Below are 12890 nucleotides of genomic sequence, written 5' to 3' on the forward strand. Positions count from 1 at the left end.
ATAAGTATCCAGCGCATCACCCCATATCTCTTCACCGCCTGATACATTGCAGATGATGAAACCACAGCTCCAAACACCAAGAACGAGCCAAAAACCACAAACCACCAACAGGAGTATTAATAAGATCGACCCAATCAACCTCCCCAAGCCACAAAGCCCCCCCGGCGCGCATCACGAACCCTTCCAACCCCCGAAGTCTCTAACGTTAATCACACCCTCTCAGCGGATATCACCAGAATTTGCGGAGAAGAGCCAGAACGCGGGATAGCGCCATGCACGCAACCCGAAACGAACCCCCCTCGCTTGAACCAGCGCACGCGCGGCAGAACCGCCCGCCGCCTGGCCTTGCATTTCGCTTAGACGCATTGCCCGCTGCGCCCGCTGGCTGTGCGTGCAGCGCACTACGTTGCACTTCGTACTGTACATGTACCGTGGAGAGCAGCGCCAGAGGGGGACGTACATGAACATGCACCCTGCTGCCTGACGCACTCGATCGCCGCCGCCCTTCCCCGCCGCGAAGCTCCGGCGCCGATGGCAATTCCCACCCGCGGCCGCATGGCGATGTGCGCGAGAGAGTGGTTTGGGGTCGGCGCTCGTGACCGGTGCCGAGGGGCGGTGTGAGACGCGGCTTGCCGAGGTGGGTGTCGGGGAGTTTATTCGAGGTGCTGACACTGCGTTCGTCACGGTCGGAACGTTCCACGCTTCGGATAGCGCTTTAAATCCGCGGGGTCTCCCTGATAGACAAGCGATCGGCGCGATGGCAGGCCTTGCCGGTGATCCTGAGGCTTGAAGGTCGTGAAGACGCGGACTGGCCTCCGGCTGCGAGGCCGAGTGCGACGATGATTTGCGAGTAGTGAAGGTGTCGTGGCTCGGAGGCAGAGCCGCTCGTCGTGCTGTCGAAGCAAGGACCAGAAGGCGTTCGTCATCTGGCATGGGTCAAGGCGACCAGTGAAGCCTAATGCTCGAGCGTTCGCATGAGCGCCAGAGGTGGCAACCTGCATGGAGGGAATGCTAAGCAATTAGCACCAGGCTCAGGGTCAGGGACAGGGTCAGGCGCAACACGAACACCTTGGCTACCCGGTGATGCCGGGAGGATTGCAGCATACGCACAGCACACGTGGACGCTGACAGCGGCTTTTCCGAAAGGTAGCATATGTAGACAGTGGCAGCCTATGAAGCACAATGCACGCTGCTCTCAGGATCGCGAGATCAGCCCTGTGCCGGGCAGCTCAAGTCGTCCCATGTACTCTTCCAGTCGTGCTCGGCTGTCACATCGCCGGATATCGGGTAGGCCGACCACTTCGACTGCAAAGCTGGCTGCCACGCTACCATAGGCTGCTGCCTTGATGAAATCCCGATGCTCGAGGTAGCCCATTGCTGCGCCACCTAGGAAAGCATTCCCTGCGCCTGTCGGATCGATCACGCCGCTGGATTCCGAGCCGTGGTACGGCGGCAGCCAGGCGCTTTGCTGTGCATTGGGGGAAGATGAGAGAACGAAGCATCCGTGCTCGGCACAGCGTATCAGAATACACAAAGGCCTCGACAAGCCTTCGGACGGTGGTTCTGGTACGAAAGCACGGGCCTGCTGCTCGACAGTCCTTTTATCGAACAGCGGTGTGCCATCATCCGGTCGCGGGAAGAACAATGCAAGCTCGGCGTGATTGGGAGAGAAAATGTCGACCTCTCTCACCATAGCCTTGTGGCTCTCGAACGTTTCCGGAGAGCAAGACTTTGCTTGTGGCTCCCAGACGTAGACCGGATGTTCCTCGATCCTTCGTTGCAAGCGTAAGTCTATGATCCTCTTGATCTGATCTGATACTGTCGAGGGAGTGTCGAAGAAATGGAAGCAGGATGCTAATATCAGGTTTGTCGAATCCAAATCTTCCGGCGTCGATGGCATTGGCTGCGTGACTCGCTGGTAAGTCCGCTGAGAGGCATCCTGACCGTAAAGGACTCTCCCTCTGGCAGAGGGCCGCCCTTGTTGGCGGAGTATGTGAAGATACACTTTCCACTGATGGAATGTCTCCTCTAGAGCAGTGGGAAAGTCGTGCCCGGCTTTCACAATCAACCCAACCTCTTTCGGTTGTTGGGCAAAGAGAACAGCTCCGAAAGTCGCTATCACGGCAGTCTCGTTAGCAGAGACACGAGGGACTGTTGGAGAACATCGAACCATGGTCCTTACCGAATGCAACCGAACCTCCAGGCACATCTGTAATTGTATCTTTGCCGGGCGAACAAATGTCATCTAGCCATATGCCCCCAAGAGCGACAAATCTTAGGTCACCGTATTTTGGATCTCTCATCATAAGTAAAGAACGCGGTAACCACGTCGTGGCCAGATGCAATAGGCCTTTTTTTGTATTTTTTTTTTTTTTTTTTGCAGTGAGGAAATGGATCGACTGATTATTCAGAGATTGAAATGTGCGGTCAAGGGAGGAGGGAAGTAAAACGTGCACGTATACTTATTCCGGGAGCTTCTCACACACGAGCACAGTGTTGCGAAGATGAACACAGCTGTCAAGGTGTTTGAATGCGCAAATTTCTGTATGCGGTGTATCAATGTGCAATGTAGATTGACACTGTTGCGACTGTTGACTTCGGGCCACGGAAGTCGGTAGCGGGCAGTGTCAATCAAACGCCCCCGCGATCGCGCGTCGGGCTTTGGCACTTTGCGCGTCACCCTCATGCACGCGTTTCGCCCGATTTATCCATCTCAACTTGACCTCGACCTGATATCCTCCCCCAAACGCCGAATCCCAGTCAATCTTGCATGCACCATGGAGGCAGAGCTGGGCATTCTCCGCAGCGAGTTGAAAGACTGGGAAAAGAACTTCCAAACCGAGAATGGTGGCCGCAAACCAACACGCGAGGACATCAAGAGCAACGCGGCCATTGCCGCCAAGTACAAGCAGTTCAACGCGCTCAGGCTTCCTGAGGCGAGCAAGCGACCGATCGAGACGCCGAAGAAGAGCACAAGGAGACGAGACATCCCCGACAACGCTCTGAGAGAGCGCTCTCACAATGCAAGCGCGACAACACCTCAAAAGAGACAGCCGAAGATCGTTGAAGAAGTACAAGAGCACGTGCTCTCACCTGTGAAAGAAGAGCAGCCGACACCAGCGTTTATTCGGAGCGCTCTTGGACCAACGCCACAACGAGACGGACATGTGCTCGGGATCTTCGATATGCTACCGAACGCCACGCCCAGCAAACGCTCTCCGAGCCCTACAGCAGAGAATGGAGACGCGGTACATGCTACACCCAGCAAAGGCTCATCGCACACCAGAGACAGTGCGCTGTCCCGAACACCACAATCGTCCGGCAAGCGGTACTTCTTGGACTCCTTCATGACGACACCGGGAAAGAGGAAGCGCGAGGATGACGAGGTTGGCACGCCCAGCAGCTCGAAGAAACTGTTCGCTACGCCGTCATTTCTGCGAAGAGTATCGCACCCTGTGGCACCTATTGACGAAGAGGAAGCGGGTGGTTTGGCCATGCCTCCGCCACGGAGGAAGCCGCTCGCTCGCAGTTTCAGCGCGATTATTCAAGAGTTGCGCAACCAGGAGGAAGAGCGTATGGACGACGAGTGGGATGTGTTGAATGAATTAGAAGCCGAAGAGCACGGCGAAGTGCCGGCGAAGAAGAAGCCCGAGCAGGTGCTGGTGGAGGACAGTCAAGGCGTAGAGATGCCATTGGGGCCTGATCAGGCGCCTGAGGAGAGCGAGAGCGAGGAAGAGGAAGTCCTGGGTGCGAATGGCCTGCCTCGAAAGCCTTACAAGAAACGAGGTCAGAAGAGAACGACTCGTAGGGCGAATCTCAAGCCTGTGCTACATAAGCCGAAGAAAGCTGCAGAATTGGAACAGAAGGATCACAGCGATGATGAGGAAGAAGCAGTTGCAGAAACGCAGTTGGACGGCCAATCGATCACGAGTGCCCCTCAAGACGGAAGTTTCAAGGAGGCCGAGAAGTCGACCAATCCGGTCAAAAAGGTTGCACAGAAGGTGAGCCAGAACTTCAGACGGTTGAAAATTAAGAACAAAAACTCCAAGGCAAATGGGAGGGGAAGATTTGGTAGGCGGTGAGGCCATTTGTTCGGATTGTCTTCGCGTGCTAGCACCGAGAGGGTGCACTGAGACGTCCGCAGGCGCAGGGTTTTGGCTTATTTCGAAGATACCCCGTACATCGTCTTTCCTCCTCCTCCACGAATGTCCCACAACGAATGCAACCAGGCGTTTATCGGTGACAGCGTAGAGATCTCATTCGTCTGCATCATCGGTGGGCGTGGGATGGATTTCCTGATGGCACTTCAGCGCCCAAAGCTTGCTCCATCATCCCCTGACGAAAGCGCTTGGAAATCTGTTCAGACTTCCTGAGGATCTGAGTAGATCACAATTCGTTGTTCGAGGCAACCACTCCTGGTGTTCCCTGATGCCGCATTTCTGGTCGAAGCAGCCCCGGGCCTAAGTGGCCGTAGGTTGCCTTCTCCCAAAAGATTCAGGGTAGAGATCGGCGGAATCACAACGCGACAGAATGTCCTCCTTTGCCGGAGCATCGTCCCGCAATGGCGGCTGTACCGTGTCTTTCTGTTGTGGGTTGGCAACCCCCCCACGAGCAATTAAAGGCTGCGCAGAGACGGCGAGTCCTCCGGCTGTCTCAGTCCACATCGCTCTCTTGCATCTCTTCGACGCCATCCACACCCTGTAGCTCCTTCGCGAGTGTCTCGGCAAAGATCTTTCCTACCTCCTCCACACTCTTGCCCTTCACCCCAACAGCCTCCAAGCTCGTCGCTCTTTTATCTTCTAGCCCACAACCCACAATACGATCCAGCCATCCCAAGTCCGTAGTAACATTCAGCCCAATCCCATGACTGCTAACGTTCCTCCTCAAATGCACCCCAACAGCACATATCTTCTGATCATCATCAAACCAAACACCCGGGTTCTCCGTCCGCCTCGTCTCAATCCCATAGTGCGCACAAGTCTTCATGACAACGCTCTCAAGCATGTGCACATAGCATCGTGCGCTCAATCCATGTCTCTTGAGGTCCAAGATCGGGTACGCGACCAGTTGGCCCGGCCCGTGGAATGTTGTCTGGCCCCCGCGCAGCGCTTCTTGGAATTCGGCGCCGGTCGATGTGAGGTACTGCTTTTGCTCGGCGGTTACGGCACCGACTTCCCGGCGACCGCATGTGTAGACGGGGTGGAATTGTGCCGTGAGGACTGTAGGCGGGATGGTGGGTACCTCGGCGGGTTTGGCTTTGTGGGCGAGGAGGTGAGAGGCGAGGGTGTTTTGGAGCTTGCTGGCGTGGGTATAGCGGGTGAGGTTGGGAAGGTGGAGGTGGCGGAGAAGCATCTTTCACTCTATAGTTTATGGTCGAAAGCGACCTTTTGCGAAACTGGTGATGTCGTTGTTAAAGTGATGTCTGCAAGGTACCGCATTTAAGCCTCGAAGCTTCGGGGCTTGCGCTTCGACTTTCGAAGCTTCACATGTCATCAATCGCAAGTCTCGCTTGCAAACATTACGCGCATCCAAACGAAAGTATTCGCGGTGTCGAACATGGCGACCAAGGATGAAACCAGCAAAGGCGCGTCAAAACCTGAGCATAAGAAACTGCCCCGCCTACCAAAAGGTACTATGCCTCAAAATCCCCCCACTGAAGAAAATCACGCTCACAATGCCCGTAGATGCGTCAGTCTCTAAACGCCCTCTTCTCCGCCCAGCGATCGCTTCGCCCTACACATCTTCCAGCACGCAGAAAGTCGTCTATGTCTCCGCTCGGACGCCCTTCATGAGCGCCGTCAAGCGCGTAGAGAAACTGCTCGATCTGGCCGACAAGCGCGACGTGCAGGCTGCCACGACACTAGCACAGAAGAACAAGCGGAAGCGAAGGAGGGACGATGATGGCGGCGAGGACGATATCGGAGCTGTTGCGAGGTTTGCGGAGGAAGGCAAGGATAAGAAAAGACGGGTCGGAGGTGTTGGTGGGGAGCAGGTCCTGGTAAAAGGGACAGGAAAGGCCGTGGGGAAGGTCATGGAGATTGGTTGCTGGTTCATGCAGAGAGACGCGTTCGAGGTCAGAGTAAAGACGGGAAGCGTGGGTGCTGTGGACGATGTGGATGTTCCTGAACGGGAAGCTGATGGTGGTGAGGAGATGGAGATCGATCAGGCTGGACCGACTACCGACAAGGCTGAACGGGACACAAAGGAGGCAGAGCCCATGGATGAGGCCGTTTCAGGCACGAGAATACGGTATCTCAGCGTGCTGGAAGTGGCTGTGAGCTTGCGCTAAGCATGAGGACCAACGATGCAGCGGATCTGTTTTCTGGCGTTTCGGTTCGGGCGATGAGAGATACCCATTTGCTTAATCTGTATTATCATTCGCTGCTCTGACTACCTAGGTAGTATTGACATCAAACGATCTCCAACGATTCCTTTGCTGTTCTGGAACAACTGTATCTTTTCTACAAGACACTTTGCTCGCTGATAGATCGCAGACGGTTGAAGCTTTCCCCATTTGAAATCTGGACACAGTCTTTCGAAAACCAAAGTCTTCTCTGCTCCTCATCTAAACCGTATGCTGAAGTCAATGAGCATGAAGATTGACGAAACTACTGAGATTTGAGAGGATTGCGTCATTCAAGATCAAAGTCCCGAATATGTCAAGTGCTCAGGTACGATTTCTACCCAATGATGTTCTCGGCGACACCTGTACATGCAAGTAGGCGTACCCTAATGTGAGACCGAAGATAAGGCATAAGGTACCCCGCCGCATGACGAAGTTGGAGCTTCAGCCCAGCATGGCGCAAGCGAGTCAAGCCTGGGCCCCAGTTCAGTTCGCATCGCGAACCCTAAACTGCCCAAACACCGAACCTCACTTCGCCGACCACGTCGAAAGATTGCGCCGAATCCACTGCAAACGCAATTGAACCTCACATACGGCGCATTGGACCGCAATCATGCAGCGCATCGATCCCCGCCCCGAGCCTCCGCCCCAGTCCACCACCCCACCTCAGCAAGACGGTCAACAGCAGCGCGGGCAGCTACCCACCGGTTTCGCGAGCACTGGCAGCAACCCTCACACGCAAAGCTTTGAAGAGATTTACGGCGTGCCGGAGAACTTCTTGGAGATCGAGGTAGGCACCACAGCGTTCCCGACAGCCTGGGCGAGCACGTGAGCGAATCGCATCGCTGGAAACACTGCCTACGAAGCAGCTGGTCTATGGATATCTAAGAATCTCTACTTACGACTTCTTCTTCCACAGGTCACAGACCCTCAAACACACCAGCCCACCGCTTCTCCCTCTAGTCGCTACACAACCTACTTGATTCGCCTATCGACCAACATCCCCGCTTTCAAACTGCGCCGCTCCGAAGTCCGCCGGCGATACTCCGACTTCGAGGTGTTCCGCGACCTTCTCGAGCGCGAGAGTGCGCGAGTCTCAATTCCTACGCTGCCTGGCAAAGTCTACCTGAACCGATTCGATGACAGTGTGATAGAGGAGAGGCGCAGAGGATTGGAGCGGTTCTTGAAGATCGTCGTGGGACACCCGTTGTTGCAGACAGGCAGTAGGGTACTTGGTGGATTTGTGCAGGGTAAGTTGGGATTGCATTGCTTACATGGAGCAAGGAGGTACATTAAGCTGACATTAAATTCTTCGATAGACCCGAACTGGGACCGTAACGCATGGTGAGCGGAGAACAGTTCCGAGACGAATTCGCCATCTCAAGTGTCTTCACAACACCCCAGCAAACGACGCTTGGCTTAGGGCGTACAGCTCCGTGAGGTTTGGAACTACGGGTGGACTGTGGACCAGTGTCAAGTGAGAGCATTGCGCCCCTCCGAGAGATTCCTGATGATCTAGCGTTCAAGTTCATATTCTGCATCAGGAGCGTCCGGTTTCCTCTACATGTTCATATTGAAAAGCGACTCTCAGTAATGGTCTTGAGTTTGCCAATCGCTTCGTTTCCGTCTTCAAGGCTTGCTGTTGAAACGCTTCATCTGTACTTGGTCCGGGCGGCACGCCCCTTCTCTCTCGTCTCTCCAGCCACAGGTGGTATGATCGAATATTACAGAGGCTTCCTCAAGGATGGTAATAAGTTGATTGTAACTCAATGCTGTATTCATTTGATAGTATAAAGCTGTCAAATCATATAAATGCCTGTGCCGCTGTTTCGGCTACATTTGCATATTCGTGTAACAGGAAATGATACCTTAATGCATGGCGCAGTCAAAGCTGCCCATATCAAAACTTTTGGAGATTTTCATTAGTCGATCAGTCATGTTGCAGTCTTGTCGTTCCTGGATGTTTGTGGGTAGTCGACAGCTGCTTGATGAAGGCGCCGTCTGATACAAGATATCACGAGCGTCTGATGTCAAGTCTGTCGTTAGCCCCTGGGATTGTGGCCCACAGATTGATCTCGATGCATCCGGAACTCGGCGTATTGAGTACGTAGCCTCCACCGTAACTCAGTGCAGCAGAAACATCGCAGAAGTAATTGATGTCGAACAATCGTTCGCAGGGAAAGTCCTCAGATGCCGCGAAATGATACGTTCCTTTGGCCGCGCAATTACTCTGATCGGTTGCCCAGCGAACCACGATATGGGTGGACACTCCGAGATCGTTCTTGTAATGGTCTGGAATAGTGTCCCCGTCTGCCTCGAGGATGGGATCATTGCTGCAGAAATTCTTTGCAACATTTATTGAGTCTTTGCGTCCGAACTGTTCATAGTCGCCATTGTCGGGATCGAAACAATGAGCTTCGCCTCTGACGACTTCCGTGTTTGTTGGATAGACGAAGGAGCTGGTCATCGTGCTTGACTCTGGCTCGATAGTAGAGCTTGGTTCTGTCGTCGAAGTCACCTCTACGCTCGTCTCAGAGGATTGCGACGATGTAGTCTGTCCCTCTGACGTGGTGGGGTCAAATGAGAACAAGCGAGTCCATGAAGATGTGGTAGTAGATGAATCATCCAATTTCGGAATATCGACAGTGACTGCATGTTTCCACGAACTCGTGGAAGTGGATAAACCGCCTGGTGCTGGAAGGCCAACAGTGCCCTGATGCTTCCACGAAGACCTGGAAGTTGAGATAGACGTGGACTCCGTTGCGGTCGTTGGCGATATCTCGGTGTTCATGGATGGTTCTGCATCCGAAGACGGTGAGCCAATTTGCCTGACACAAAGTTAGCCCGACTCATTAAGCTCTGACAATAGACGACGTATAGGGGACATAGAAACATACCCGGGCGCGGCGTCCCACATATCGAAACCCATCCGCTTCCCCTGCATCCAGCAATCCCAAGTAGCTTTTTTAGGTGTTTCTGGCAGCAACTCTCCGTCATCGTCCACATCTTGATCATTGCTGTAGAGGATAGATGCCCTCCCCCAGGCACCTCCCATATCAGTCGTTGTTTGCCTTCTGTATACAAACATCTCGATAGGCACACCAGGCATCATCTCACCCAAAAGCCCTTTCAATGGTGTGAGTCGATCTTCGACTTCATCGTCCCCCTCGGCGTTCCCTTCTGGCCCATATAGAGCTTCGTAATTACCTTGGAAGATCCACGGATAATATGTCGCCGAAGCTGGTTTCTCCCTGGGGAAATCGTATTCTCTCCGTGCAGGCGTCATTATGAATATTTTAGTGTGTTCCGCATTTTCAAAAGCCTCGTTCACAGCTTTTGCAAGAGGCTGTGTATCGGCCTCGTTCTCACGACCCTCTCGAAGATATGTCATAATATCTTCTTCAAAGTCTTTGGTGAAGCCACGGCTTTCCCACAAGTGCGAAACCCACGCGCCCTCCCGTGATATCACAATCACTGATGTACAGCCAAGTAGGCCTTGCACCATGATGTTGAACTCGGTAACACCAAACTTTGCAAAGCGTGAGGTTGAGATGCCTCGAAATCCTGTCAGTCCATGTTCGACCACCAGTGTTCTGCCAGTGCTGGCTCCGTATTCGACTTCTTCCCAAACATCGTTAGGATTGGGCCGGTCTTTTCCTACTCTTGGAATACCACGCTCTCCGAGAAGATTTCCGTCGTCGTGGGTGTTAGAGCTCCTGAGAACTGATTTCTTCGAAAATATCGCACCATCGCTGACATCACCAGCATCTTCATGCTTAGGGTAGTCGTCAGTGATGTCGGAAGTGTGTAAATCCCCAGCCTCTACGGCCCGACGCTTTGATGCGAGGGAATTGGGGTCGCGGCTGTCAAAGTGACCTTCCACAGTCGTCGAAGGATTGAATCGGCGCTTTCACCAGATCTAGAGTGAAGTTTTCCGTACCCTTATACTCAATTTCACTATCTACGCCGCGTTCGCCGTTCGAAGGGGAGGCTGCCCATCCTTGAATGTCTCGACGAGGATTGCAATCCAGGCAGCCATGAGCTGAACACAGAGGCAGGTGGCTTTGGCTGGTGGATGTAGCAGTAGTTCCTGAAGCTGTACAGTCTGCAATTGCGGAAGACAAGGTTGATGTCGTCGTAGTAGCAGTCGTGAATCCAACGTCGTTCGTTCCGTAGGAGACAAAGTACGTGATATGTGTAACGGTGCTAGTTCTGCAAGATTCTGAAGAGGAACTCAAGGATTCGGTTGGCTCAGGAGATGATGGGTACGACGGAATGCCATCTGGACCTATAGTAAGTGGTGGAAAAGGCGTCGGAAACCCAGCCGAAGGTGGACCTCCGCTGGGGAAGACACCTGGTTTGGGCACGTTCAGAAGCAAGACACCGTCTGAACCAGGAGGGCAAAACCAGCACAACGGCCATGGGCCCAAGATAGGATTGCCTCGAGGGTCGTGGGTATTGGACAGCACTGAGGTAGATGAAAACACAATCTCTGGCGGAAATTCTGTGAATGTAGACAAGGGTGTTTCGATTGGCTGGGTCGAAGGACGAAGGGATGATGCCTGCGATGCAGTGATTGTACCCGTCAAAGTGGTCCCCTGTGAATCAATTCCAGTAGTCAAGACGACTGTGCTGTTGACCAAAAGGGGTCTGTCGCTTGGTTGCGTCGAGATGAACGATAACGACGAAGACACAGAGATTGTTTTGGTCGTATCGGATTCTTTCGAGTCAGTTGTTCCCGCTAGATCCGTGATTTCACTTCTATTTGAAAGATGGGTGGTATCTGGAAAGGTAGACGGCAGGAGCGGCACCAAAGAAACCGGGTCGGTTGACCAGATCGAGACGGAGCCGCTCAAGAATGGTGTGCTTGTGATTGAGGATGTCGGAACAAGTCCGGTCACCGTCGGCTCAGTCTTGGTAGTGGATATTACGGTGTTGTTTTTAATCCAAGATTGATTGTTGAAGTGCCTTGGAAACAATGGTTTTCCGACACCGGTGAAGCCGACCTTGTTCGCGTTGGTGGTTGAGGAGGGGATAGCATACGGAATGGCAACCGCTGGAGACAAGCACAATCAGTCATCCGAGCTTCAAATAGCACGGCTGTATTGGCGGGAAACTCACCAAGTAAGGCCAACAGGGAGAGGAAAACGAAGGTAATCATGGATGGGAGTCTCCAAGCCATGATGAGGAATGTGTGGTGCAGAGAGCAGTGAGATATCCTGTTACTGTTCTCTAGATAGATGTCTCTCTGCTAGGATTGCTGTAGGGTTAGTGAGTAATTAGCCAGTTCAAAAAGTCTGGGTTTATATTCACCAGCACCAAACTTCACTTACACCTGCGCATTGCGCGGCAGGATGTCATGTGACTCGCTTCACTGCGATGTCCTGTGAGCGCGCGACTGACCAATCATCAACATCAGCGCAAGTGACTTGCAGATCAGCTTCTTAAGCTGTACTTCTTCTTTCAGCTCTTCCGCAAACTACATCCACAAACCCCCTTTTGCAACACCCGTCTCCAATTATCAAGGACACCGCTCACCATCAGAGCCTCGTCGAAATTGCGATTACAGAACCACTCTGCATATCACGACCAATCGATCACCCAGGATGGCGCGTCAACCTCACAGCTTTCACGAATTTACACGTCAACTGAGAGATGCTTGCGAGAATGACGATGTGGCCGCCGTAGCAAACTTGATTGTGATCGCTTCGTCGACTTCCAACCCATCTTTCAAGACCCAGGATGTCCTGGACAGAGGCTTGCGTTATGCACCGCAGAATAATGCAACCAAGGTCCTTGCCTATCTCGTCGAACAAGGTGCCGATGTCAACAGCTTAAAAGGCTGGCAGTTGGTTTCGGGCTCTGACGACAGATTGCCTTCACGCGAATTACTAGAATTCTTGCTGGCACAAGGATGGAATATCAACAGTGGGGAATCTTATTTCTACAGAGCTCCGTTACTTTGGAAAATTATGGAAGACCATGAGCTCGTCAAATGGTGTCTGGATCACGGCGCTAGTGTCCATCTGCCAGACACTGGTGCAGAAGATGATCGGGCAATGCGGAGGCCCATTCTTCTAATTGCTACAAGACACGGCAACTTGTCGACTTTCGAGCTTCTCCGCTCTCGCGGCGCGCCGCTTTGTCCGGAAATACTGCCGGAAGCGGTCACTATGTGTATTCATGCTGCGCCTGCTGTGGGCGAAACGCCAGATGAGTGCTTTCAGGACCGGATGAACTTCATTCGACATCTCATCGACGTGGTTGGTATCGATGTGAACACCAACGCTGTTTACCCAGGGTCCTCGTGTGCCACTCCATTGTGCCGCATTGCATGCCTACCAAAGAATGATTCGCAAGAATTGATCTGGCTTTTGCTCGATTACGGTGCCGATCCGAATCGCGGCGGCGCCCCAGGAGCCCCATCCTTTGCGACGAGTGCATTCGAAGGAGCAAAGCTCTTTAGGAATACACGCTTCATCAAAGCAGTGGAGGAATGGCAGGCAAAACATCCTGCTGGGGCCGGTTTCCCCTCAGGCCCGAGTAC

At 53.2% G+C, this 12890-nt stretch overlaps 6 protein-coding genes across 6 annotated transcripts; 3 read left to right on the forward strand and 3 right to left on the reverse strand.

The window, feature by feature from the left end:
* Positions 1-1195: 1195 nt before the first annotated feature.
* WHR41_04867 (uncharacterized protein) lies at positions 1196-1693 on the reverse strand (the record flags this gene model as incomplete). Its single annotated transcript, XM_069373473.1, has 1 exon — positions 1196-1693. The coding sequence occupies one exon, from the start codon at positions 1691-1693 to the stop codon at positions 1196-1198; it is 498 nt and encodes a 165-aa protein (XP_069229158.1).
* Positions 1694-2777: 1084 nt separating this feature from the next.
* On the forward strand, positions 2778-4082 carry WHR41_04868 (uncharacterized protein; the record flags this gene model as incomplete). The annotated part of the gene is made up of 1 exon (XM_069373474.1): positions 2778-4082. The coding sequence occupies one exon, from the start codon at positions 2778-2780 to the stop codon at positions 4080-4082; it is 1305 nt and encodes a 434-aa protein (XP_069229163.1).
* Positions 4083-4653: 571 nt separating this feature from the next.
* WHR41_04869 (uncharacterized protein) lies at positions 4654-5352 on the reverse strand (the record flags this gene model as incomplete). Its single annotated transcript, XM_069373475.1, has 1 exon — positions 4654-5352. One exon carries the CDS (start codon positions 5350-5352, stop codon positions 4654-4656), a length of 699 nt encoding a protein of 232 aa, XP_069229164.1.
* A 161-nt stretch (positions 5353-5513) lies between these two features.
* Positions 5514-6299, forward strand: WHR41_04870 (uncharacterized protein). The gene is made up of 2 exons (XM_069373476.1): positions 5514-5629; positions 5685-6299. The coding sequence occupies exons 1-2, from the start codon at positions 5557-5559 to the stop codon at positions 6287-6289; spliced, it is 678 nt and encodes a 225-aa protein (XP_069229262.1). The 5' UTR covers positions 5514-5556; the 3' UTR covers positions 6290-6299.
* Positions 6300-6759: 460 nt separating this feature from the next.
* On the forward strand, positions 6760-8155 carry SNX3 (Sorting nexin-3). The gene is made up of 3 exons (XM_069373477.1): positions 6760-7133; positions 7263-7593; positions 7663-8155. The coding sequence occupies exons 1-3, from the start codon at positions 6957-6959 to the stop codon at positions 7689-7691; spliced, it is 537 nt and encodes a 178-aa protein (XP_069229261.1). The 5' UTR covers positions 6760-6956; the 3' UTR covers positions 7692-8155.
* A 202-nt stretch (positions 8156-8357) lies between these two features.
* On the reverse strand, positions 8358-8810 carry WHR41_04872 (uncharacterized protein; the record flags this gene model as incomplete). The annotated part of the gene is made up of 1 exon (XM_069373478.1): positions 8358-8810. The coding sequence occupies one exon, from the start codon at positions 8808-8810 to the stop codon at positions 8358-8360; it is 453 nt and encodes a 150-aa protein (XP_069229260.1).
* Positions 8811-12890: the final 4080 nt, after the last annotated feature.

Source organism: Cladosporium halotolerans (assembly GCF_011745625.1).
Source record: "Cladosporium halotolerans strain TM138-S3 chromosome Unknown Sca16, whole genome shotgun sequence".
Taxonomy (NCBI): Eukaryota; Fungi; Ascomycota; class Dothideomycetes; order Cladosporiales; family Cladosporiaceae; genus Cladosporium; species Cladosporium halotolerans.